At 46.0% G+C, this 26037-nt stretch overlaps 1 protein-coding gene across 2 annotated transcripts; it reads left to right on the top strand.

Annotated features, from left to right (window-relative positions):
• Positions 1-10906: 10906 nt before the first annotated feature.
• sgsm3 (small G protein signaling modulator 3) lies at positions 10907-25983 on the top strand. Of its 2 annotated transcripts, XM_053490804.1 has the most exons (22): positions 10907-11175; positions 13947-14014; positions 14399-14484; positions 14689-14752; positions 15129-15340; positions 15468-15575; positions 16505-16648; positions 17656-17851; positions 18983-19128; positions 20112-20345; positions 20790-20972; positions 21859-22014; positions 22112-22166; positions 22249-22298; positions 22489-22641; positions 22736-22806; positions 22902-22950; positions 23778-23863; positions 23979-24101; positions 24249-24309; positions 24449-24520; positions 25501-25983. In XM_053490804.1, exons 2-21 carry the CDS (start codon positions 14008-14010, stop codon positions 24518-24520), a joined length of 2256 nt encoding a protein of 751 aa, XP_053346779.1. In that variant the 5' UTR covers positions 10907-11175; positions 13947-14007; the 3' UTR covers positions 25501-25983. The 2 variants fall into 2 exon arrangements, with proteins under 2 accessions (XP_053346779.1, XP_053346778.1); XM_053490803.1 differs by lacking the exon at positions 24449-24520 and having other exon boundaries at positions 10908-11175.
• Positions 25984-26037: the final 54 nt, after the last annotated feature.

Below are 26037 nucleotides of genomic sequence, written 5' to 3'. Positions count from 1 at the left end.
ATGGTTAGGTGTATCCCGGGAGCCAGAGCACCGGACATAGCAGGTAAGGGCTCTAGGACAGAACAGGTTCTCCAAGATAGTGGTACATGCTGGAGCTAAGGATATACGCCTTTGTCAGTCAGAGGTTAGTAAGAATAACTTTATAGAGGTGTTTAAATTAGCGAAGGTGATGATCAGAAGAGGCCTAGTTAATCGGTGACAATCCAGAGCCCAGGCCAGGGAGCAGACAGACAGGCTAAACCAACCGTCTGCTAGCTGCATAGAGTCGTCACTCAGGGTTCATCATATTGAGACTGTGTCTGTTCCCCGAGCTAAAAACAAATGAAGAAAGTCTCAGAAAGTCTGTTTTAGTAATTTAATTAACATAGATACCACAAACTTGGATCAGACTGAATGTGCAGCCGGCACCTCTGATCTGAAGCTAGGACTGTTAAATATTAGATCTCTCGCATCTAAAGCAGTTATAGTTAATGAAATTATCACAGATCAGGAGTTTGATATACTCTGTTTAACAGAAACCTGGATTAAACAGGACGAGTATGTGGCTCTAAATGAAGCTAGTCCTCCTGGATACAGCTACATACACCAGCCTCGGTTAACTGGTAGAGGAGGAGGCGTCGCAGTTATTCACAATGATAATCTGACTATCGTACAAAAACACGGACACAAAGGTGTAGCTACAAATATTAAATCAGCTCAGTCGATTCCACTAATCGTCATTTACAGACCTCCAGGGCCGTACTCTGAATTTCTTTTTTCTGAATTTGCAGATTTCCTCTCAAACCTAGTCGTTTCTGTAGACAAAGTGTTAATTGCTGGAGATTTTAATATTCATTTTGAGAATCCAGAAGACCCTCTGAGAACTGCATTTATGTCCATACTGGACTCGGTAGGAGTAAATCAGTGTGTAGTAGGACCCACTCATAAAGCAGGTCACACTTTAGATTTAATAATATTCTTCGGATTAAGTATAAGAAATTTATTTACAAGTCCATTGTCTGAAATTATCTCAGATCACTATCTTGTCTCAATCAAAGTGTCATAGTGATAACGTACGCACAGCGCCGCGCTACCGTACTAAACGTACATTCACATCAACTACCAAACAGAGTTTTATCAGTAATCTCCCAGAGTTCCTAACTTTGATTAGATCACCGTCTGACCCCACAGAACTCGATCAGGCGACTGAATATTTAGAGTCGACATTTCACTATACCTTAGATAATGTAGCTCCAGTTAAAAGAAAAATTATTAGAGATAAAAAACTTGCTCCCTGGTATAACGATCACACGCGCACTTTAAAACAGACCGCTCGGAAATTAGAACGTAAATGGCGTCAAACTAAATTACTAGTATTTCAAATAGCATGGAAGGAGAGCATCCTGAACTATAGAAAAGCTCTTAGTGTAGCTAGATCAACATATCTCTCCACTCTTATAGAAAATAACAAAAATAATCCTAGATGTTTATTTAATGCTGTAGCCAAATTAACCAGAAATAAGACCACTGCAGAAATCTCCACAACAACATCATGCAATAGTGAGGACTTCATGAACTTTTTTAATAATAAAATTGTAAATATTAGGCATAAAATTAAGGCTTTGAAACCGAACAATGTAATTGATGCAGATGTTAATCTAGCCATGTCAGATCAGAACCTAGAATACTTTACTCCCCTTGAAGAGAATGAACTAATTTCACTCATCTCTTCTTCAAATTCATCAACCTGTATATTAGATCCTGTACCGACACATTTTCTTAAACAGATAGTACCAGCAATAATAGAACCCCTGTTGAGAATAATTAATTCTTCACTCAGCATTGGTTATGTCCCAAAATCTTTTAAATTAGCAGTTATCAAACCAATAATTAAGAAACCTGACCTCGACCCCTGTCAGCTGTCCAGTTACAGGCCAATATCAAACCTCCCCTTTATTTTTAAGATTCTGGAAAAGATAGTAGCGGAGCAGCTATGCTCATATCCACATAGAAATGGCATACATGAACTGTATCAGTCAGGATTTAGGCCTTATCACAGCACAGAGACAGCACTCGTTAAAGTAGTAAATGACATTCTATTGGCCTCTGATCAGGGTTGTGTAACTATGCTTGTATTACTTGACCTCAGTGCAGCTTTTGACACCGTTGATCACGCTATTCTTCTTCACAGATTAGAAAATGTAGTAGGAATTAAGGGTACAGCAGTCTCTTGGCTCATATCCTATCTGACCCATCGTTATCAGTATGTAGACTTAAATGGTGATTATTCCCCATGTTCTCTAGTGGAGTTTGGTGTTCCACAAGGTTCAGTTTTAGGCCCACTGCTTTTTTCCCTTTACATGCTTCCTCTAGTTTAGGGGGACTATTTATGAATTATGTCTCAGCAAAACCAGATGAGAAAAACCAGCTTACTAAAGTTGAGCAATGTGTGCAGGACATAAGAGGTTGCATGTTAATTAATTTCCTTCTGCTTAATCCGGATAAGACAGAAGTTCTAGTCATAGGACCGCATACAGCTAGAAGTAAGATTCTAGATTACTCTGTAACTTTGGATGGCCTTTCTGTTCCATCAAGTGCAACAGTAAAAGACCTCGGTGTGATTATAGATTGCAGCCTTTCATTTGAAGCTCATGTAGACAATATTACCAGGATAGCAAATTTTCACCTCAGAAATATTGCCAAGATAAGAAATATATTGTCGCTAAACGATGCAGAAAAACTAGTTCATGCTTTTATCACCTCTAGGTTGGACTATTGTGATGCCTTACTGTCTGGTTGTTCAACTAGATGCATAAACAAGCTTCAGCTAGTCCAGAATGCAGCAGCGAGAGTCCTCACTAGAACCAGAAGATATGAGCACATCACCCCTATGCTATCTTCACTTCATTGGCTCCCTGTGAAATTCCGCATTGATTATAAAATACTACTTTTGACATATAAAGCATTAAATGGTCTCGCGCCGCAATATCTGAGTGAACTGCTAGTGTCTTACGATCCGCCACACCTACTTCGATCAAAGGATGCAGGCTGCTTGTCAATACCGCGTATTATCTGGCAGATCTGGGGGACTCATGGACGTAGAGTATTATGGTGAACTGGTATGTTTAAATGCTGTCCTCCCCACTCTCATTGATTACTCAGGTTTGCTGACAGTGAGGTGATTGGTTGCTTTACATCTCAGTTCCCCCTCATGTCTGTGTTTCCTTCTGGCTCTCCCTTTTAATTATGATGTCATAGTTAGTCCTGCCGGAGTCCCTGCTTGCACTCTGCACTAAATATACATTTACATTATACATTATGTGACTGTGACCAGACCTAACTGTTATCTCTCCTCTTCTGCTCTACCCTCTTCTGTTCTCTCTTCCCTCTCTCTCCTTCCCTCTCTCCCCCTCTCTCTCTTTCCCTCTCTCTGTCGAGCTACACATGTCGTTCCTCTGTCGAGCTGCCAGTGATCCAGGCTCCCTCTGCTCTCCGGACCTGTCTGACCCATCCTAGTCTTTCGCTTCTGGTTGGAGATCACGTCGCATGGATGCCCCGTGTGTCTCTTTGGGATGCGTCTGGTGTCTGGGGATGGTTTAACTCTACCATAAAGACGGTTCTGGCCTCAACTGGTGTTGACAGCTGTTTCTCTGAGGACTTGACTTGGCTGCGGTTGCTCAATAGTTCAAGATTGCAATTGTCTCCAATAACTACCTGGACTCCATATTTACATCAATTAACATCAACTGTTATGCTGAACTGCCTGCCAACTAACACACAGTATGAGTGCAGAACAATTCCTGCTTTCTGTTATCACCCAGATGAGGATGGGTTCCCTGTTGAGTCTGGTTCCTCTCAAGGTTTCTTCCTATTACCATCTCAGGGAATTTTTCCTTGCCACTGTCGCCCGCAGCTTGCTCACCAGGGAAAAATTTGATTCCATACAGACTTAAATAATCCTTTAGATTGTGCAAAGCTGTTTTGCAACAATGACAATTGTTAAAAGCGCTATACAAATAAAATTGAATTGAATTGATGGACTCATACTTCACCCTATCCATCCTGGTCACTCCAGAAGAGAATCTCACCATCTTCATCTGTGCTACCTTCAGCTCTGCCTCCTGTCTTTTCTTCAGTGCCACTGTCTCTAAGCTGTAGAGCATCGCTGGTCTCACCACTGTCCTGTACACCTTTCCTTTCTCTCTTGCTGATACTCTTTTATCACATAACACACCTGACACTTTTCTCCACCCATTCCAACCTGTCTGTACCCGCCTCTTCACCTCCTTTCCACACACTCTGTTGCTCTGGACCGTTGACCCTAAATACTTAAAGTCCTGCACGCTCTTCACCTCTGCTCCCTGTAGCCTCACCATTACACTTAGGTTCCTCTCAGTTACACACATGTATTCTGTCTTGCTATGGCTAACCTTCATTCCTCTGCTTTCCAGAGCATACCTCCACCTCTCCAAATTTTCCTCCACCTGTTCCCTGCTCTCGCTTCAAAGCACAATGTCATCTGCAAACATCATAGTCCATGGATACTCCTGTCTACCTTATCTGTCTTCCTGTCCATCACCAGAGCAAACAGGAAAGGGCTCAAAGCCGATCCTTGATGCAGACCCACCTCCACCTTGAACTCTTCTGTCACACCTACAGCACATCTCGTCACTGTCTTACAGCTCCCATACATGTCCTGCACCACTCTAACATACTTCTCTGCCACTCCAAACTTCCTCATACAATACCACAGCTCCACTCATAGCACCCTGTTTTACGCCTTCTCTAAATCTACAAAGACACAATGCAACTCTTTATTACCTTCTCTGTACTTCTCCACCAGCATCCTCAAAGCAAATACTGCATCTGATGTACTCTTTCTAGGCATGAAACCATATTGCTGCTCACAAATGCTCACCTCTGCCCTTAAGCTAGCTTCCACTACTCTTTCCCACAGCTTCATTGTCTGGCTAATCAACTTTATCCCTTTGTAGTTGAGCTACTGTAGTTCACACTGAGCTCACCTCAGGCAAGGGGTGTTAATGTTATGGCTTATTTAGCTCAGTCTAGCATAATCATTACTCATAATAATTATGCTGTTTTATATATATATATATATATATATATATAAACCTCCTTACCTCCTTATATAGCTCATGATCAAAAACTGATTCTGAGCTGTGGAGGAGCGAGAGAGAGAGAGAGAGAGAGAGAGGAGGAGGTGAAGGCTGATTTACAGTACCTGCTGAAAGGTCTCATTGCACAGTGATGAGTTTGGACATAAATCAGATTTTTAAATGACGAGAGGACACGCCCACCCTGAAGATTTCCTCAGATTACCCCATCACCAAACCCCATATAACCCCCCCCCCCCCCCCCCCCCCCCGGTTTCTATCCTTTGTGATTTCTTTCTTAATTTATTTTATACACCTCCGTCTCCCAACAACTTATTTTGATGACATATGTGTTTGCTTCCTTCTCCACACACACACACACACACACACCTTGCAATTTACACTTTCCGTTTCCTCCCACTTGTATTTATCTGCACACTACAGAAACACACACACTCACACGTATCTGCCCACTCTGTGACTCTGTGCTGCAGTTAAAGGAATATTCCCTCATCACATCTCTCTCTCTCTCTCTCAGGGTGGATGTCTAAGGGCAGATGTGCACTTAACGTGTGTTTAACGTGTTTGTGTGTTTAACGTGTTTAACGTGTCTGTGTGTTTAACGTGTTTGTGTGTTTAACGTGTTTGTGTGTTTAACGTGTTTAACGTGTTTGTGTGTTTAACGTGTCTGTGCGTTTAACGTGTTTGTGTGTTTAACGTGTTTGTGTGTTTAACGTGTTTGTGTGTTTAACTTGTTTAACGTGTTTGTGTGTTTAACGTGTTTGTGTGTTTAACGTGTTTAACGTGTTTGTGTGTTTAACGTGTTTGTGTGTTTAACGTGTTTAACGTGTTTGTGTGTTTAACGTGTTTGTGTGTTTAACGTGTTTGTGTGTTTAACGTGTTAGTCTGTTTAACGTGTTTAACGTGTTTGTGTGTTTAACGTGTTTGTGTGTTTAACGTGTTTGTGTGTTTAACGTGTTTAACGTGTTTGTGTGTTTAATGTGTTTAACGTGTTTGTGTGTTTAACGTGTTTAACGTGTCTGTGTGTTTAACGTGTTTGTGTGTTTAACGTGTTTGTGTGTTTAACGTGTTTAACGTGTTTGTGTGTTTAACGTGTCTGTGCGTTTAACGTGTTTGTGTGTTTAACGTGTTTGTGTGTTTAACGTGTTTGTGTGTTTAACGTGTTTAACGTGTTTGTGTGTTTAACGTGTTTGTGTGTTTAACGTGTTTAACGTGTTTGTGTGTTTAACGTGTTTGTGTGTTTAACGTGTTTGTGTGTTTAACGTGTTTAACGTGTTTGTGTGTTTAACGTGTTTGTGTGTTTAACGTGTTTGTGTGTTTAACGTGTTTAACGTGTTTGTGTGTTTAACGTGTTTAACGTGTTTGTGTGTTTAACGTGTTTAATGTGTTTGTGTGTTTAATGTGTTTAACGTGTTTGTGTGTGAGTAAAGCGAGACAGAGCTGCTTTTTCAGAAGGAGGAATGTGAACACAAACACACATACAGTCTTCCTTCTGCCTAATCCTGTTTCTCCAGATTTTCTTTCCCGTCTGACAAGCTTCATGTTTGTGTGTGTGTGTGTGTGTGTGTGTGTGTGTGTTACACTCATGTACACTGTCAGACCAAAAAAAGACCAAGTCACCAAATCGCAAGATGCAAATTGTACTGCACACACACACACACACACACACACACACACACACACACACACACACACACAGTGTGATGAGAACTCACAGGATTGGGACCAAACAGGTGTGTGTCCATAATAAATCCAGGTTATCACATCTACAGTATGGAGGTTTTCTTCTTCACTGATGGTACGGGACATGTTCCAGCACTCAGAGTGTGAGAGAGCGTCTCTGGGAGCACATGGAATCATTTACACACATGAACTGGACACCACAGAAAGAGTGTGTTTGTGTGTGTGTGTGTAATCACAGCTAAATGTGAGTGAATGAAATCTGAAGAGTGTGTGACTTTTTCTTGTCCAGGCAGCGTGCTTTAAACGTGTATTGAGCTGACCGTCTGCCCTCACACGTCCACGCTGTGTGATTTCGGAGTAAACAGTTTTCTCTCCTCTAGTTTCTGTGTTCTTTTCAGAGGAGAGAGAGAGAGAGAGAGATTACGGAGTGAAACACTGCAGTTTAACTCGAACAGTTTCAGTGAATCAGTCAAGCAGAAAATCCACCTGACCTCGGCTCGGCCCTGCGGCTCTCGCTCCTGACCCCCGGCGGCGCTCACGTCCTGGTGCAGGAACAATCCCACCCGGCGCCACTTCACGACTGTTAGAGAGGTGACGATCTCTCGCTCTAACGTTCACTGTGAACAAATTTAGCTTTTGGAGATGAAATGGAGAGAAGATGTGTGTGAAAACGGTTAGATTCTGACAGATAGAGCGAGGACGAGTGTAATCCACTGAAGGATTAGAGGGTCAGCTGTGCGAGGCGCAGAATTCTTTGTAGGTCGGTGTGAAATCTCAAAGCATCTTGTAGAGGCACTCTACTCTGAATAATTTCTAAAAATAGATCTCTACTGAAAACAGGCACACACACACGTGAAGAAATACAGAGATGAGACTTGTAGAAGATTTACAAAGTAGAAAAGTCTGTATATTTTTATGTAACCACAAGACTGGAAGTGACGTCTGAAGGTGATCTGAGGAGATGAGCTCATCTAAAATTCATGTGTGTGTGTGTGTGGAGTGAGAACTGAACCCTGTGGAGCTCCTACAGTAAGGTGATGAATCCTAAACCTTCTCCAATGTAGAAAATCTGGTGATGCACATTATAAAAGGCTGATGAAAGGAGGAGAACATAGATGAAGAGGTTCCTCAGGCTTTGTGTAGAACCTTGTGGCTGTGAGGAGAGCAGGGTTCAGTGTAAAGCTAAGCCTGGTGTCTGGACTGGACATCCGGGAGCTCGTTAAGCTGGAGAGAGAGAGAAAGCTGTGTGAGAAACAGGAGAACCTCCCACAACCAGAGCTCTTGTATCTTCAACATGTGCTACCTTAACTAATCACCCCCCCCCACACACACACGGTCTTTCTCACTGTTCAGTTAAATCAACAAGGCAGATTTTCTACAAACAAAATTTTTAAAACCCTAATACACTTTCTTTTTTATGGAAAAGGTTTATATAAACAGTGGAATGTTGGATTGTGAGTAACTCAATCTGCGAGTGTTTTGCAAGACGAGTCTTAATATACGAGTACTGAGTACGTGTACACTGTCTGCTGAGCGTCACGTGATCATCTCCCATGCTCAGTCTCAGTGCATCACTCGTATAGTCAACATCCGTGTGTGTGTGTGTGTGTGTACTGTTTACTAAAACACTGTGACCACGTGTGTGTGTGTGTGTGTGTGTGTGTGTGTAAAAGTTGTCATACACAACACCTCCCTCCTCCTCTCTCTTGTCTCACACCAGCTACCAGCTTTTCAAAGGTAAAGTGCAGGTTAATTGTTTTTGTTTTTACTTGACATTTTGTTTGAATTATTTTTATATGAATATTTTTCGGCTGGGAAACTAATCATCTGAGTTTCCATTATTTCCTATGGGGAAATTCACTTTGATATTCGGAAAAAATTATTCTTGCACTTCAAAGTTTATAAATATACAACTTGATGAGATTGAGTGTTCGGAGGTGACAGTGCTGAGGGAAACCCGGACCTTCCTGAGATGACATGAAGAGGAAACACTGAAGGGAACCAGATGCCCGATAGTGAGAGCAGAAATGAATCCCTGATATAACGGTCGAATGTGCAGCTGTTTAACAGGAAATGTACTTTAGTTTACATGAAATCCACATGTTGAGGTCACACACTGGTGATTTTGGAACTGAATCTATAAGAGTGACTGCAGGCACACGCCATCACAGTGAAACTTTATGGTTTCTAAGTGGAACCGTCATTAGGTGTCATGTGTCTTTAAGCGGACCCTATGTCCATGAGACCGTGAAAGATGTCAGTGCTGGTCAGAAAGGCACCAGAACACACACAGTGCATCACATCCCATTGCATGAGAGCCCAAGGCCCCCGACCCCACCCCCAAACTCCACGGATCCTAATTGAGCCCCATGGGATACACCGGACAAACAAGTCTGATCCATGGAGGCCCTGCCCCACAACCCACAGCACCCAAATGATCCACTGCCAACATCCTGGTGCCAGACACCACAGCGCCACCCATCATTAACTATATTTGTGCACTCAGAATCACAGAATCATACAAACTCACACACTGACACCTTCTGGACAAAACCCAGTACTTAACCTCTCTCTCTCTCCCTCACACACACACACACACAGATGTGCACACTTGGTATAGACACGGCGGTGAGGTGAGACAGCTCGGCTGAGTGCACTGAATCCTACAGGCTCGTCACGTCCTGCAGCTCCAGCAGCATCGATTCATCACTGACGCAGATGAAGAATGGACGAGTGAGAGGAGACTCCCTTTTTCCTTTAATATCCGTCTCGTCAGTCCTCACACACACACACACACACTCCTTTTTTGTTGTTACGTCACATGCATGCTGATGAGGAGAGAGAGAGAGAGGTAGAAGATGATGGAGAGGTGGAGAGGTGAGCTGTGATAAGACAGGGACAGAGACAGAGGGATGACAGTTTAATGAGACTCTTTAGGAGTTATAAACACCGTCTGACACTCATTTAGTGATTTATAAGAACTGCCTGTCTCTCAGAATATATGAATGAAAGAAAGAGTAATTAAGCAAATTGCTGAACATTTGAGCACCCCAATATTCTCCCAACACACCACACTCACACACACACACACACACACACACACACACACACACACACACACACACACACACACACACACATTATAAATGCTAGGTTGATTACGATTCTGATGTGCTGAGTCAGGGGTCTGTGTGAGATCGTACATCACACTGCTACAGTTTTATTGCACAACCCCCCCTTACACACACACACACACACACACACACACAGAATGCTGTATGCAGTACACTATATTCAGTGTTACAAGCAGTGCTCTTATATCAGCACAAACACACTAAACATATTAAAATCTAAGCTTTTTACATTTTAATTCTAAAACCCTGATTTTAAATTCCCAGACGGATCAGAGATCAGAGATCAGAGATCAGTCTCTCTGTGGATCCGGAGTGTGTCCTGGGAGCGACACAGGAACTCCGGAACTACACACAACACACACTCATTCACACCTGTGGAGGGGAGACGTGTGTTTAGGAGGAGGGAGGAAACCGGGGAACCCCAGAGGAACCGCACAGAGACACACAGAGGGACGTGGGCGACTTCACACTGACAGTCCCAGGATGGAGCCTGGACACACACACACACACACACACACACACACACACACACACCTGTGTGCTATAGTAACAACAGGAAAATGTTATTATACAAAGCATAAAAAAAAGCGAGAACATTATCATCATTTATAACAGTGTGTGTGTGTGTGTGTGTGTGTGTCTACTACAGTGAAATGGGACCAGTGCTCACGTGACCTCCTTTTGGGATAAAGTGCATTATACAATAGATATTGTAGAGAGCAGATTAATAAACAAGTCTCACGTGACCTGTGACCTGACGTGACCTGTAGATTCAAACTGATGATAATAAAATTAAAGTTACATTAAATTAAATAATATTAGATGAAGTGTGAAGCGCGGGGGGCGGGGCCCATGGTGATGACGTCATCGGTGTGCTGGCGGGGCGGAGGGATACAGCGCGCGCGTGAGGAAACCCCAACCATATGGGAGACTGCGGGGGGGGTCAGAGGGGTAGTACTGCCCTCACACTCGGGGGTAAACACGGCCCACACAGACACACACACACAGTTCCACCCCGAGTGTGTGAGCGCGCGCGCCGTGTGCTCCGTGTCTCTGCCTCAGGGACTAGATCACCGCGGAGGAGCTGCAGCGCGTGCACCGCGGCCCCGTGACGCAAAACCTGTCAGAGCTAGAGCGTTAGCATCAGCGGCTAACACACACAGAGCGGATAAACACCTCGACTCAACACCGACATTAACACTTACACACGGGCTGGAGGAGTGTGTGTGCAGCATCGTGAACAGGTGAGGCTTTACTGAGGAGAAGAGGCTAACTGTTAGCATGAGTTACTGAGGAGAAGAGGCTAACTGTTAGCATGAGTTACTGAGGAGAAGAGGCTAACTGTTAGCATGAGTTACTGAGGAGAAGAGGCTAACTGTTAGCATGAGTTACTGAGGAGAAGAGGCTAACTGTTAGCATGAGTTACTGAGGAGAAGAGGCTAACTGTTAGCATGAGTTACTGAGGAGAAGAGGCTAACTGTTAGCATGAGTTACGGAGGAGAAGAGGCTAACTGTTAGCATGAGTTAGTCAGAGAGGAGGCTAACTGTTAGCATGAGTTACTGAGGAGAGGAGGCTAACTGTTAGCATGAGTTACTGAGGAGAGGCTTACTGTTAGCATGAGTTAGTCAGAGAGGAGGTTGTGTGTCTCACAGTGACTGAGGGATGGAAACATACTGCTATTACATTTTGTCCTAAATATTATATATTATTACTAATATGAAAGCAGCTCATTAATATTAATATTTTGGCCTTTTTATTTTATTTATTTTTTACTTTTTTCATAGCGTTATTAATTGTTTGTTTACTATAATGATTAGATGTTAAAGATTTACAGATCATGTGTTTAGGAGTTTCAGGGATTACAGCCAAAAACACTGTTTATTACTGAAGTGTGTGTGTGTGTGTGAATGGAATTTACCTGAGCAGGGCTCACCTGAGACAGAGGGGGTGGGGGAGGGGAGGAGCGTCGTCCTTAATGACAGGTGGGATGGGAGGAACGTCGTCCTTAATGACAGGTGGGAGGGGGGGAGCGTCGTCCTTAATGACAGGTGGGAGGGGGGGAGCGTCGTCCTTAATGACAGGTGGGAGGGGGGGAGCGTCGTCCTTAATGACAGGTGGGAGGGGGGGAGCGTCGTCCTTAATGACAGGTGGGAGGGGGGGAGCGTCGTCCTTAATGACAGGTGGGAGGGGGGGAGCGTCGTCCTTAATGACAGGTGGGAGGGGAGGAGCGTCGTCCTTAATGACAGGTGGGAGGGGAGGAGCGTCGTCCTGAATGACAGGTGGGAGGGGAGGAGCGTCGTCCTTAATGACAGGGGGGAGGGGAGGAGCGTCGTCCTGAATGACAGGGGGGAGGGGAGGAGCGTCGTCCTTAATGACAGGGGGGAGGGGAGGAGCGTCGTCCTGAATGACAGGGGGGAGGGGAGCAGCGTCGTCCTCAATGACAGGGGGGAGGGGAGGAGCGTCGTCCTGAATGACAGGGAGGGAGGGGAGGAGCGTCGTCCTGAATGACAGGGGGGAGGGGAGGAGCGTCGTCCTGAATGACAGGGGGGAGGGGAGGAGCGTCGTCCTGAATGACAGGGGGGAGGGGAGGAGCGTCGTCCGGAATGACAGGGGGGAGGGGAGGAGCGTCGTCCGGAATGACAGGGGGGAGGGGAGGAGCGTCGTCCGGAATGACAGGGGGGAGGGGAGGAGCGTCGTCCGGAATGACAGGGGGGAGGGGAGGAGCGTCGTCCGGAATGACAGGGGGGAGGGGAGGAGCGTCGTCCGGAATGACAGGGGGGAGGGGAGGAGCGTCGTCCGGAATGACAGGGGGGAGGGGAGGAGCGTCGTCCGGAATGACAGGGGGGAGGGGAGGAGCGTCGTCCGGAATGACAGGGGGGAGGGGAGGAGCGTCGTCCGGAATGACAGGGGGGAGGGGAGGAGCGTCGTCCTGAATGACAGGGGGGAGGGGAGGAGCGTCGTCCTGAATGACAGGGGGGAGGGGAGGAGCGTCGACTTGAATGACTGGGGGGAGGGGTGGAGCGTAGTCTTGAATAACATGGGGGAGGGTGGAGCGTAGTTCTAAATGACAGGGGAGGAGGGGCAGAGTGTAGTCCTGAGGAACAGGCGGAGAAGCAAAATGTAGTCTTGAGGTACAGGCGGAGGGGCGGAGCATAGTCTTGAATAACAGGCGGGAGGGGAGGAGCGTCATCCTGAATAACTGGGGAGGGGAGGAGTGGAGCGTAGTTCTGAATAACCCGGGGGAGGGGAGAAGCATTGTCCTGAAGTACAGGGGGGATGGGTGGTGCGTAGTTCTGAGGTACAAAGGGGAGGGGTGGAGATACAGGCATAGGGGCGAAATGTAGTCCTGAGGTAGAGGTGGAGGGGCGGGGTGTAGTCCTGCGGTACAGGCGGAGGCATTGCCGTGCATTGCTGTCAGTGGGGTAACATTACTTTTGTACAGCCAGTGTGTGTGCACATCCCTCCTGCAGACTCCACCCACTGCACACACTGGATAGGGTTCTTTAAAGATGTCTTTAAGTGTTTGTAGTAAAAGGTTGGGTTGTGTTTGACTATGGTGGGACACGCACACACAAACACACACACACCCCGCTGACACTCTGCATGTGTGTCCCTTGCTCCTGTCACGTCAACACGTTTCCACGTCACTGAAGCTGGGTGATGTGATGAATCAGGAAAAGTGTCTCTTTGGGGTGGTGTCGTGGTGGGCGTGGCTAATCATTGGCAGGTCACATGACTATCGAGTTTTCGGTAGACGTGTTCAGATTGTTCGTTTGTGCTTCAGTGATTTCTTCACCATTCTGAACTCCTGTTAATATAAACTGTGTGTGTGTGTGTGTGTGTAAGAACACATGAGATAAGGAAGAAGGAAGCTAAAAAATCTTTGACTGAAATACTTAACAGGATTGTGCTTGTGTGTGTGTGTGTGTGTGTGTGCGTGCGTGTGTGTGTGTGTGCGTGCGTGCGCACGTGATTTTGTTGATTTTTAAAAAAAAAAATTCCCTTGTTTTTCAGAGTGATGTGAACCTGGCCTTGAATCTCCTTTTTCTCTCTCTCTTTCACACACTCCTTCACCATGTCAGGTACCTCCTTGCTTTCTCTCTCACACACACATACATATTATTACTGACTACTGATTATGACTCCCTCCTTTAGCTCTTACTTCTACTCGTTACTCATACAGTACCTCTTGCTGGAGTGTGTAGTATAGAAACAGTAAGGAGCACTGGTCCACTTTTGTCTATATGAACACATACACACACACACTCCTGATGGTTACAGCTGAACACACTTGCACTGATTCCAAAGGAGTTTCTAAAAATACACACAAGTTAGCACAGTGTATAAATATACATAAATAAATAAAGTAAGTTTAAAATAGAATCATAAATGTTAAAAATATTAATTTTAACACTCAGTTAATAACAAGTTCTTTACATCCTGTGTATGTGTGTGTGTGTACACAGGTAGTTACACTCCAGCTGCTGGTGGTCCTTTCTCTGCTCTCACGCCCAGCATGTGGCCTCAGGACATCCTCGCCAAATACCACCAGGTCTCTCTCTCTCTCTCTCTCTCTCTCTCTCTCTCTCTCTCTCACCTGTACTCGGTCTACCCTTACTGACTTTCAAATTTACTGTTGTTATTGTTATTATTGTCATTATTAATACGATTACTATTATTATTATAATATAGCTTCTTTATTCTTTGCTGCTTTCTCAGATTAATAATGTGGTTCTGATCTCCTTCGTGTTTACAGAAAGATCAAAATCTGGATTCAGAACCTCAGTATGATGAGTTTGGCTTCCGTATCGACAGTGAAGGTGGGAAATGATCTCTCTCTCACTCTCTTTCACACACACTCTCTCTCTCTCTCTCTCTCTCTCTCTCACTTTTTCACTCTCTCTCTCACTCTCTTTTACTCTTTCTCTCACCCTCAGGGTCTCCCCTGTGCAGGGTTACAAGGGATCATACTGTATAACTCTATATCACATAAACACTTAGTTTGTCACTACACACAGTGTTATCACCAAACACCACAGAGATAATAATAATGCTTGGTCACATCGCGGTCATGGTGTATGAAACTCCTCGCTGTCGAGTGATGCGGTTTGTTTGTACAATTCCATACAGCTTATCAGAATCTGGAGCAAAAATCATGAGAGGAGGTTCTTAGTCTAGACTGTGTGTGTGTGTTAGATGGGCTGGAGGCGTGTGATTGGCTGCGTGGTGATGGAGCTCCACAGAGAGAAGACCCCCAGCAGAGACTACGCTGGCAGGCCCACCTGGAGTTCACACATAACCACACAGTGGGAGATCTGACCTGGGACCTGATCAGCCCCGCCCTCCCCCGCTCAGACCGCCTGCGGTCGCTCGTCCTCGCCGGGATACCCCACAGCATGAGACCCCAGGTACAGAGGCGGGGCTGAGGCGGGGCCAGGCCGGGGGGGTGGTGAGCACTGTAATGTGTGGCTAACACTCGTGTGTGTGTGTGTGTGTGTGTGTGTGTGTGTGTGTGTGTGTGTGTGTGTGAGTTAGTTATGGATGCGTCTGTCAGGAGCTCTGCAGAAGAAAAGGACTTCAGACATTTCTTACAGAGAGATCATCAAGAACAGCTCTAATGATGATACTACAGCAGCCAAGCAGGTACACACACACCACACACACACCTATATACACACACCACACACATACTACACACACCACACACATACTACACACACCACACACATATGTACATAGTACACACCACACCAAACGCATCACACACACACCACACACACACCTATATACACACACACCACACACATACTACACACACCACACACACACCTATATACACACACCACACACATACTACACACACCACACACATACTACACACACCACACACATATGTACATAGTACACACCACACCAAACGCATCACACACACACCACACACACACCTATATACACACACCACACACATACTACACACACCACACACATACTACACACACCACACACATATGTACATAGTACACACCACACCATACGCATCACACACACACACACACACACACACACCACACCAAACCAAACACATCACACCAAACACACACACACACACCACACACATATATACATAGTACACACCACACCAAACGCATCACACACACACACACCACACATATATACATAGTACATACCCCACACACCTCACACACCACACACACACACCACGCCCCACACACCACACCTCACACAACACACACACACACAAACACGTAACACATATAAACACACCACACACACACCGCACACATATATACATAATACACACCACACACACAGACACCTCCACCCTCCATCACACACCTTCACCCCCCATCACATACACACACACACACACACACACACACACACACACAGACTTGGTGTTAAATTATATTACAGAGCTTCACCTTTCCCCTGAATTAAAATGTGCGTGTGTAATCGATTGCATTGCATGTAATGCTGGAAGTAATCCCCTTTTTCATGCCAGAAACATTTGTGTGTGTGTGTGTGTGTGTGTGTGTGCTCGCGCTCCACAGATAGAGAAGGATCTCCTGCGCACCATGCCCACTAATGCATGTTTCAGCACTCTGAACAGTGTGGGAGTTCCTCGTCTCAGACGGGTTCTCAGAGGACTGGCCTGGCTTTATCCCGACATCGGGTATTGTCAGGGCACCGGCATGGTGAGACCTGTTCATCTGTCTCTCTCTCTCTCTCTCTCTGTCTCTCTCTCTGACACAGTCTGTCTTTACATCATTGCCTGTCTGTCTGTGTGCCTTCCGGCCCCCTCCCAGCTCTGTCCCTGTCTGTCTGTCATTGCCTGTAGATGTTTCATTACATGTACAGACAAATTAATTGCAGGTTTTTTCCTGAATTGCGCAATTATGCATTCGTTCCAGAAGCGTGTGTATATCGTATATCAAAACACTTGTATATCAAAGCGGATTTTCCACATAAGAAATAATGTACAGCTGAGTCTGTGCCTATCTATAAATGACGACTCAAGACATATTTGTTTCTTCAGTACTTGGACTAATCCCCCCTTTATAAAAAAAAAAATAAAAATTTCCCTATCAGTGTGTTTGACTTGGTTAGTAACCCAGTGTAAGGAACTCTGTAATGATGTAAACTTCAAAGCACTTTGTGTAAGTCGTTCTGGATAAAAACGTCTGCCAAATGTCTAAATGTAATGGAAACTTCAATTATTCGTTTCACAACCCAAAAATAGTCATATAAAAAATATAAAGTAAAAATAAAACAAAGTAATCTGCACTTTATTTTTTAAAAGAATCCTGGCAGAGCAGTGTTAGTGTGTTTGTTGCTCACAAGTGCTGTGTGTCTGTGTGTTTGCCTGCATGTGTGAAGCTGAAGTAAGAAGAGAGGAGGGAATAGGCTATTGTGTTGGACGATCTTCTTATACACACACACACACACACACACACACACACACACTGTCACAGTGTTGTAGTAAACGGTACACGCACGGATGTTGACTATACGAGTGATGCACGCACACTGTGACTGAGGATAGGAGACGATTACCCAGAATCCTACAGTGATTGAGAAAGAGAGATGAACCATTGGTTCAGTTGTGATCATGTGACGCTCAGCACTGCAAAAATGACACAGAATGATACTTCTCTGGTGGTGAGTTACAAAGAAGTGCGTGTGTGTGCGCGTGTGTGTGTAGGTGGTGTCGTGTTTGCTGCTGTTCCTGGAGGAAGAAGATGCTCTGTGGATGATGTGTGCTCTGATCGAGGATCTGCTGCCTCCATCCTACTTCTCCTCCACACTGCTGGGGGTCCAGACGGACCAGCGCGTCCTGCGTCAGCTCATCATACAGTACCTGCCCCGCCTCGACCGCCTGCTGCAGGAGCACGACATCGGTACCTCACCCACACACACACACACACACACATATTATCTCAGTGGCGGCTGCTAGCTTTTAAAACAGGGGACGCTCATATTAGTCCTTCATCATGAAAATTTGTGATGTTCTTTTCACTTTTAATGCCTTTTGTATGCCCTGGTTTCATCAGGAGGCCAACAGTACATTTTCTTTGTCACAGCACTTCCAGTCAGCCAGTTCACCTTGTCATACCAGGAGAGCTGAAAACACCTGTTATTTTTTCCAGATTTTTGCACCAGATCAGTCTTGGGCATTGGTCCGCCCTGCTGTTTAATTCTGCGTCTCTCCTCGTAAGGAAGACTACGAAATGGTTTTGCCAAAAGCAGGTCAACAATATTAGCACCGGCTGCGTCTGACATTATGCACAGCCTGCTAGCTGGCTAATTTCCCCCTCCACAAGCTACTTTAATTATATGAACGAATTAACTTTACAATGCTGAAACTAGGAGCAAAGTCAAAAATGCTATGTTTTTTTTTTTTTTTTTTTATTTAAAGAATGATTTGTACAAACAAAAATAATTTATATCACCAGCAAACAATACAGAGTGCAGCAGTTCGTCGCACCACTTCACCTCGAATTTCTGTAGTGCTGATGTATACTTAAGACATGCTGTCAATCAAATAAGAGGTTCCGCCCTTAAAACGGCTCCTCTAATCATCATGCAGCAGCCCAGCGTCCTGGCCCGCCCACTGCTTTATTCACTCCCAGAGAAGCTGAGCTTCCCTGGAAGTGAAGATTTTGGTGCTTTTATCTAATCACCGTCCAGTTTTTCTGCAGTGAAGAAGCTCCTCTGTGTCCATAGAGCTCCAGTGAAGCTGGTCTTCAGGAGGGTTTACCGCGCTGTGCTTGTTGTATGACAAGAAAATCATCTCAAACAATCTACAATAAATACCTGATTCTGAACGAGCTGGTCATGAAGTTGAACACGTCCTAGCGCACTTTTATTAAAACCAATATAAATACAACAGTGCATATATGAGCATTTATTTTCTGACATAGTAGAGGAACAGACTACTGTAGTCTTAGAGCAGCCGCCACTGATATATATATTCACACACTCACACACAGGGTGTTGGACTGAAGTGTGTGTGTGTGTGTCCTCCACAGAACTGTCCCTCATTACACTGCACTGGTTCCTCACCTCCTTCGCCAGTGTGGTGGACATCCGTGTTCTGCTCCGGATCTGGGACCTGCTCTTCTACGAGGGTTCGATCGTGCTGTTCCAGGTGACACTGGGCATGCTAAAGATCAAGGTGAGTTCTCTAAACACCAGACACTCCACACACACACACACATACACACACACACACACACACACACACACACACAAAACTCTCCGAAGTCGGTCCACGAGGTCTCTCTCAGTAATTACATCTGTTAACCCCATGGTGGCGCCGCGGTCAGTTGTTTAATACTCAGTGCTTAAATTAAAGGTTTTCTCTCTCTGGCTGCGTGCATGAGGGTGTGTGTGTGTCGAGGCATGAGTGCATGTGCGTGTGTGCGAGCGTGCATGAGCGAGAGAGTATGAGAGTGTGTGTGTGTGTGTTGTGTCTAGAGGGGCATCTGGTGTAAACCTTGTGTAAAACTCCACTTGTGTGTATGGGATGGTCTTCTGTGTCGACCCCTTCACAGAACCAGGAAGGTTTATTATAGGTTTATTTACGTCAGTGTTCTGGATCTCTGTGTAGATTTATGACTAAAATGATGTGAAGAGAAGGTCAGGTCCAGGATGTAATACTAACTGGTGTGTACAAGTAAAAGGAGGTGAATATTTATGCACATCATCTGGTACTAACTAGTTGTTATTCAGTACAGAGTGTTGGATGGAGTGAAAGCGTCTCTGTCGTTCTTCGCGTGTGTGTGAGTAAAGATCTGGTGGGTTTAATGCATTAGTGTGTGTGTGTGTGTGTGTGTGTGTACGTACTCATCTTCTTGAGGGAGGTATTGAGTGTATGTGTGTGTTTGAGACCGTCTGCTTTAGAAGTTAAAGTTAATTAGTGTGAACTTGATATGACTTCATGCTTGTTCTTAAATAAGCTGTGTGTGCGTGTGTGTGCGTGTGTGTGCATGTGTGTGCGTGCGTGTGTGTGCATGTGTGTGCGTGCGTGCGTGTGTGCGCACTCTAGTTGGCTGAGGTTCCAGTCAGGTGTCAGAGCTCACACCCACGTCCACATTGTTACTGTCTCTCAGTGGAGGTTTCTCCTCTAACCGGTTCTCCTCCGGTTCCTCTGAGCAGGAAGAGGAGCTGGTGTCGTCAGAGAACTCTGCGTCCATCTTCAACACGCTGTCGGACCTGCCGAGTCAGCTGGGGGACGGGGCGGTGGTCCTGGGCGAGGCGGTGAGACTGGCGGGGACACTCTCCCAGGACGCACTGGACGCTCAGAGACACAAACACCTCGCCTACATCCTGGCTGAGGAGACACAGCTCAACTCCAACAACACACACACACTCAGCACCAGCATCAACAAGGTGAGCACACACACACACACACACACACACACACACACACACACACACAGATTCTTCAGTACAGTGGACTCTATGGGTCGTTGCTCAGATTTCATGCTGTGTGTCCTGTATGTCCCTGTTGCCTAGCAACACAGCTCTCATGACCCACACCAGATGAAGGTGTTACTGTATTCCAGTGGGTTGCTAAAGGTTGTGAGTTTGAATCCTTATCTTACTGATCTGTGGTGTGTTCAAGCTCCGTCCCTTATCCTCCCTGCAGTATTGCCCCAGCTGTAGGGGGCTGTGATCTCACACTGAGACAGTGATGAGTAAAATGTCTCGGTGCAGAGTAGTAGATCTGTCCCTGTCCTGTTACAGAACTCACAACCCCAATGGTTATTATTATTATTATTATTATTATTATTATTATTATGTTTCACTCTGTGAATGTAATCTGTCCTCCAGGTGGTGCGGAGACAGAGTCTGCGCAGAAAGTCCACACTGAGCGCGCTTCTGTTCGGAGAGGACGAGGCCGAAGCGCTCAAATCCAAAAACATCAAACAGACCGAGCTGGTGGCGGCGCTGAGGGAAGCGATCACACGCACTGCAGAGCACTTCCACTGCCTCGACCCCGACCACTGCACCACGGTGAGTCCTTCATCATCATCATCATCATCTCACACACTGACCACTGCACCACGGTAAGTCCTTCATCATCATCATCATCATCTCACACACTGACCACTGCACCACGGTGAGTCCTTCATCATCATCATCATCATCTCACACACTGACCACTGCACCACGGTGAGTCCTTCATCATCATCATCTCACACACTGACCACTGCACCACGGTGAGTCCTTCATCATCATCATCATCATCTCACACACTGACCACTGCACCACGGTGAGTCCTTCATCATCATCATCATCATCTCACACACTGACCACTGCACCACGGTAAGTCCTTCATCATCATCATCATCATCTCACACACTGACCACTGCACCACGGTGAGTCCTTCATCATCATCATCATCATCTCACACACTGACCACTGCACCACGGTGAGTCCTTCATCATCATCATCTCACACACTGACCACTGCACCACGGTGAGTCCTTCATCATCATCATCATCATCATCATCATCATCTCACACACTGACCACTGCACCACAGTGAGTCCTTCATCATCATCATCATCATCATCATCATCATCTCCTCACACACTGACCACTGCACCACAGTGAGTCCTTCATCATCATCATCATCATCTCACACACTGACCACTGCACCACAGTGAGTCCTTCATCATCATCATCATCATCTCACACACTGACCACTGCACCACGGTGAGTCTTTCATCATCATCATCATCATCATCATCATCATCTCACACACTGACCACTGCACCACAGTGAGACCTTCATCATCATCATCATGAGTCTCTGATTTTCATACTCACTTTCCAGCCGCTCCTGTCCACTTTCTGTCACTTTTATTGTCTCAGTGATGTCTCTGTCTCTGACATTAGGACCTGACTCCAGACTACTCCATGGAGAGTCACCAGCGGGACCATGAGAACTTTCTGGTGGTGTCCCGGAATCGCAGGAGGCGGGCCAAAGCTTTACTGGATTTTGAGCGGCATGACGATGACGAACTGGGATTCAGAAAAAATGACATCATCACAGTAAGTAGGAAGTGGAACAACCCTGTGAAAGAGCTGATCACATCTTATACTGGTTTATTAAATAAAACCTCTCTGTCTCTCTTTGTCTCTCTCTCAGATCGTGTCTCAGAAGGATGAGCACTGCTGGGTGGGCGAGCTGAACGGCCTCAGGGGTACGCACCCTCTAAAGCTCTGTACACACTCCCTCACCTGATGGTGTGTGTGTGTATAACCTACTGCTCTCTCTTTTTCCAGGTTGGTTTCCAGCAAAATTTGTAGAAATCCTGGATGAACGGAGTAAAGAGGTAAAAGACAAATAAGCATCTGTGTGTGTTTGTGTTTAAGGGTTTACACTTCAATTCAATTTTTATTTATATAACGCCTTTAACACTGGTTGGTCATTGCCTCAAAGCAGAGTCACAAAAAGGAAAAGGAAATTTAAAAAGAAAATGAGTATAATAAACGTGTGTGTGTGTGTGTGTGTGTGTGTGTCAGTATTCCCTGGCAGGTGATGACTCTGTAACAGAGGCTGTAACTGATCTGGTTCGGGGAACGCTGTGTCCTGCTCTGAAGGCCATTTTTCAGCACGGTCTGAAGAAGCCCTCTATACTGGGCGGGCCCTGCCACCCCTGGCTCTTCATCGAGGAGGTGCCACACTCAGGAATCATAGCCACTGTTTTCTTTAAAATGTGTGTGTGTGTGTGTGTGTGTGTGTGTGTTAATCAGTGTTGTCTGATGGCAGGCAGCGAGCCGGGAGGTGGAGAGAGACTTTAACTCTGTTTACTCCAGACTGGTTCTGTGTAAAACATACAGGTGAGAGATAAGCTCCGCCCACACTTCACAGCTCAGCTCCTTAAAGTCAGGAATTATAAAATCCTCACTGCACATCTCCTTTACTTCACCCACAGGTTGGATGAGGATGGGAAGGTTCTCACCCCAGAGGAGCTCCTGTACAGAGTGAGTCCATCGTGTGTTTTATTAGATTCACTTTGTTCTCTGGACTCCTTTATTTAATGGATTTAGGGGCGGGGCTACAGATGTGCTGGGAGCCAGTCACTTTTTGTCTAATGGCCATGTGATGAGAGGATGACCCTGTGTGTCAGTGAGAGGGGGCGTGAGGGTGTAGGTTGAGGCCCCGCACTGTACTAGTGTTTTGCTAAGCTAATGCTACTTATAGGCTGTTAGTGATGTAAAGCGGACATTGTGTGGACATGGGGCTGTGTTCAAATTTCACCTAAATCCATAAATCCTGATGAGTGTGAAGATGCTTGTCGTTCTGTGGCCTCCGAGTGGCGCAGTGGTTAAGTGCTCGCCCTATCATCTGTAGATCGCAAGTTCTCTAGAGAGAGCTGATTGGCCGAGCTCTCTCAGGGGGGAGGGATGAGAGGTACTCGCGCTTCGACATTAATCACGGCTCAACAGCCAATCAGGGGCGTCTGTGAGCTCGCGTATGCAGAAGGAGCGGCTAGCGCTGTCCTCCGAGTATGTGACTCCGCCCCCAACAGTGCGTGAGCAAGCAGTTTGAAAAGATGCGGTCGGCTGGTGTCACACGTGATAGTCTTTAACTCCTCCCAACTGAATCATAGTAGTAGCCTTAATGTGGAGCCCCCTAGTGACGGGGAGGAATTTGGACACGACTAAATTAGGGATAAAATCAGGGGAAATCCCCCCCCCCCCCCCCACACACACATACACACACACAAAAAAAAAAAATGCTAGTTGTTCTGTCTGTGTTAATCCTGAGCTCAGATTAACCCCCCCCCCTCCCTTCTTCCCCCCCCCAGGCTGTACAGAGTGTTAATATGAGTCACGACTCCGCACACGCTCAGATGGACGTCAAGTTCCGCTCACTCATCTGTGTGGGATTGAAGTACGTACACCTCTCCTCTCATCCCTCTGTCCTGCTCTCTGTATCGCTCCTATCATCCCTCAGTCATTCTGTGTGTGTGTGTGTGTGTGTGTGTGTGTGTGTGTGTGTGTTACAGTGAGCAGGTTCTGCACTTGTGGCTAGAGGTTCTCTGTTCCAGTATCTCCGCAGTAGAGAAGTGGTATCAGCCCTGGTCGTTCCTGCGCAGTCCCGGCTGGGTGCAGATCAAGTGTGAACTCCGGTAAACACACACACACACACACACACTCTCTCTCTTATGATGTTCACACACAGCACTTTAGCACACACTCGTGTTATTAATATTAACCCCCCCCCCCCCCCCACCCTGTCTGTGAATCTGATCTGGTTTATTGTTTTCCTGTTTTAGAGTTTTGTCCAAGTTTTCATTCAGTCTCTCACAGGACTGTGAACTTCCTGCCAAAAAAGAGGTGACTTCCCTTTATTTTCATCATCATCATCATCATCACATGCTCTGGTGTACTCCACACAAACTCGCCCACACGGGCTGAGCACGGGATTGTGTGTGTGTGTGTGTGTGTGTGTGTGTGTGTGTGTGTGCTGTTCCAGAAGTCTCCCGTTCTGAGGTCAGAAGTGGTGGACGTCTTGGTGCAGCATCACCTCTTTAGTTGGGATCTTTAGGTAAACCCAGTCGGACCTTGTGTTCTGTTCACGTCACTGCGGTTCTCCTAAAGGTTCTGCAGTGATGAGAACTAGAGCTCAGGTTCTTTCGGGTTCTCTAACACACCTGAGGGATTCTCTCCACAGTGTTGATAAAGCGTGAGATCAGAGTTACAGAACACCTCATTCACACACACAACTGTAACAACCTGACTCAACTCCGCCCTCTAGTGCCTGGACCACGCCCTCTGGGTCATAATCAGAATGTCGATCTCCTGTGAGAGTGTGTGTGTGCTCGGATCTAGTCTGAGTGTGTGTGATCTGACTCACATTTTGTCAGGAATGAACAGAACACAGGGCTCAGCCCGAAAGTAAATACACTCCATACTAGTGTGTGTGTGTGTGTGTGTGTGTGTGTGCGCGCAGGTGCTTTCTTGCTGTAGGCTCAGTAGTGGGCGTAGCTTTGGGGTGTGACCTCCTCACTCTTGCCTCTTTCTGCCTTAACTTGAGTTGAACTAGTCCATGCCCCGCCCAGTCTGTAGCTCCACCCCTTTACAAATCACCTGTCTGTGATGAAGTGTATCTCTGCAGACGATAGAGCACTGTGGGGGCGGGGCTTGCACCACTGTGGGCGGATAGTAGTGAGTGGGAGGAGTGCAGAGATGTACGTCTCATCTGGGTCTAGATGTAAAAGTAAACGCGCCCCCTCAGCCATAACACGCTCTCTGCTGCACAGAATTGCTGTCTCTGTCTCGATTCTCTCTCTGTCTGTCTGTCTGTCTTTTTCTCTCTGTCTCTCAGATGTGTCTCTGTTGTCTTATCTTTATTTATGTGCTTCAGGGCTGTTCCCATGGTAACTGGGGTCAACTCTCTCCATGCAGTAAGAGCAGGGAGCAGAGTCGCGTTTCCTTTAACAGCGTGCTGTGGCATAATATATAAATATAGTGTGTGTGTGTGTGTGTGTGTATATGAATGACATGATGTCCTGTGTGTTTCTGTAGGAGAAGGAGCAGAGACCCCTGAAGGAGGGCGTCCAGGACATGCTGGTCAAACATCACCTGTTCAGCTGGGACATCGATGGATAGACACAAACACACACACACAAATATATATATATATATATAAGCTGTTTACATGCCACTTTTGGTATTTAAATAAGTGTGTGTGTTGTAGTGTGTCTCTATGACACCCCACTCACCCCCCCCCAACACACACACGCACGCAAGGTGAACACTAACACTGGATGTAAATGTAACAGGTGTGTCTTCTCGTCTCCTCGACCCCCCCCCCTACAGACAGGTGTGTGTGTGCTGTGTGTCAGGGTTACGGGGTCGAGTCGGGTCAGACACTTTAATTATAGTGATGCTTCACCAGACTGTGTTCTAATGGAGAACTAACAGGGCTGGAGAGCATCTACTGTGTGTGTGTGTGTGTGTGTGTGTATAAACACTGATCATGTAGAACTTATTAAATCTGTCAGAGCAGTTTCAGTTGTTTCTTTTTTTATTGTCCTCTACTCCAAATGGTTCAAATCTTAA

The sequence above is a fragment of the Clarias gariepinus genome, unplaced genomic scaffold (assembly GCF_024256425.1).
Source record: "Clarias gariepinus isolate MV-2021 ecotype Netherlands unplaced genomic scaffold, CGAR_prim_01v2 scaffold_32, whole genome shotgun sequence".
Classification (NCBI taxonomy): domain Eukaryota; kingdom Metazoa; phylum Chordata; class Actinopteri; order Siluriformes; family Clariidae; genus Clarias; species Clarias gariepinus.
This window is presented reverse-complemented; position numbering and strand designations above follow the sequence as displayed.

Bases quoted from the DNA above. Each gene is read 5' to 3' on its own strand.
- sgsm3 (XM_053490803.1), top strand. The intron at 22,299-22,488 runs GTAAAAGACAAA...TGTGTGTGTCAG, and splicing joins TGGATGAACGGAGTAAAGAG to TATTCCCTGGCAGGTGATGA. The intron at 23,864-23,978 runs GTACGTACACCT...TGTGTGTTACAG, and splicing joins CTCATCTGTGTGGGATTGAA to TGAGCAGGTTCTGCACTTGT.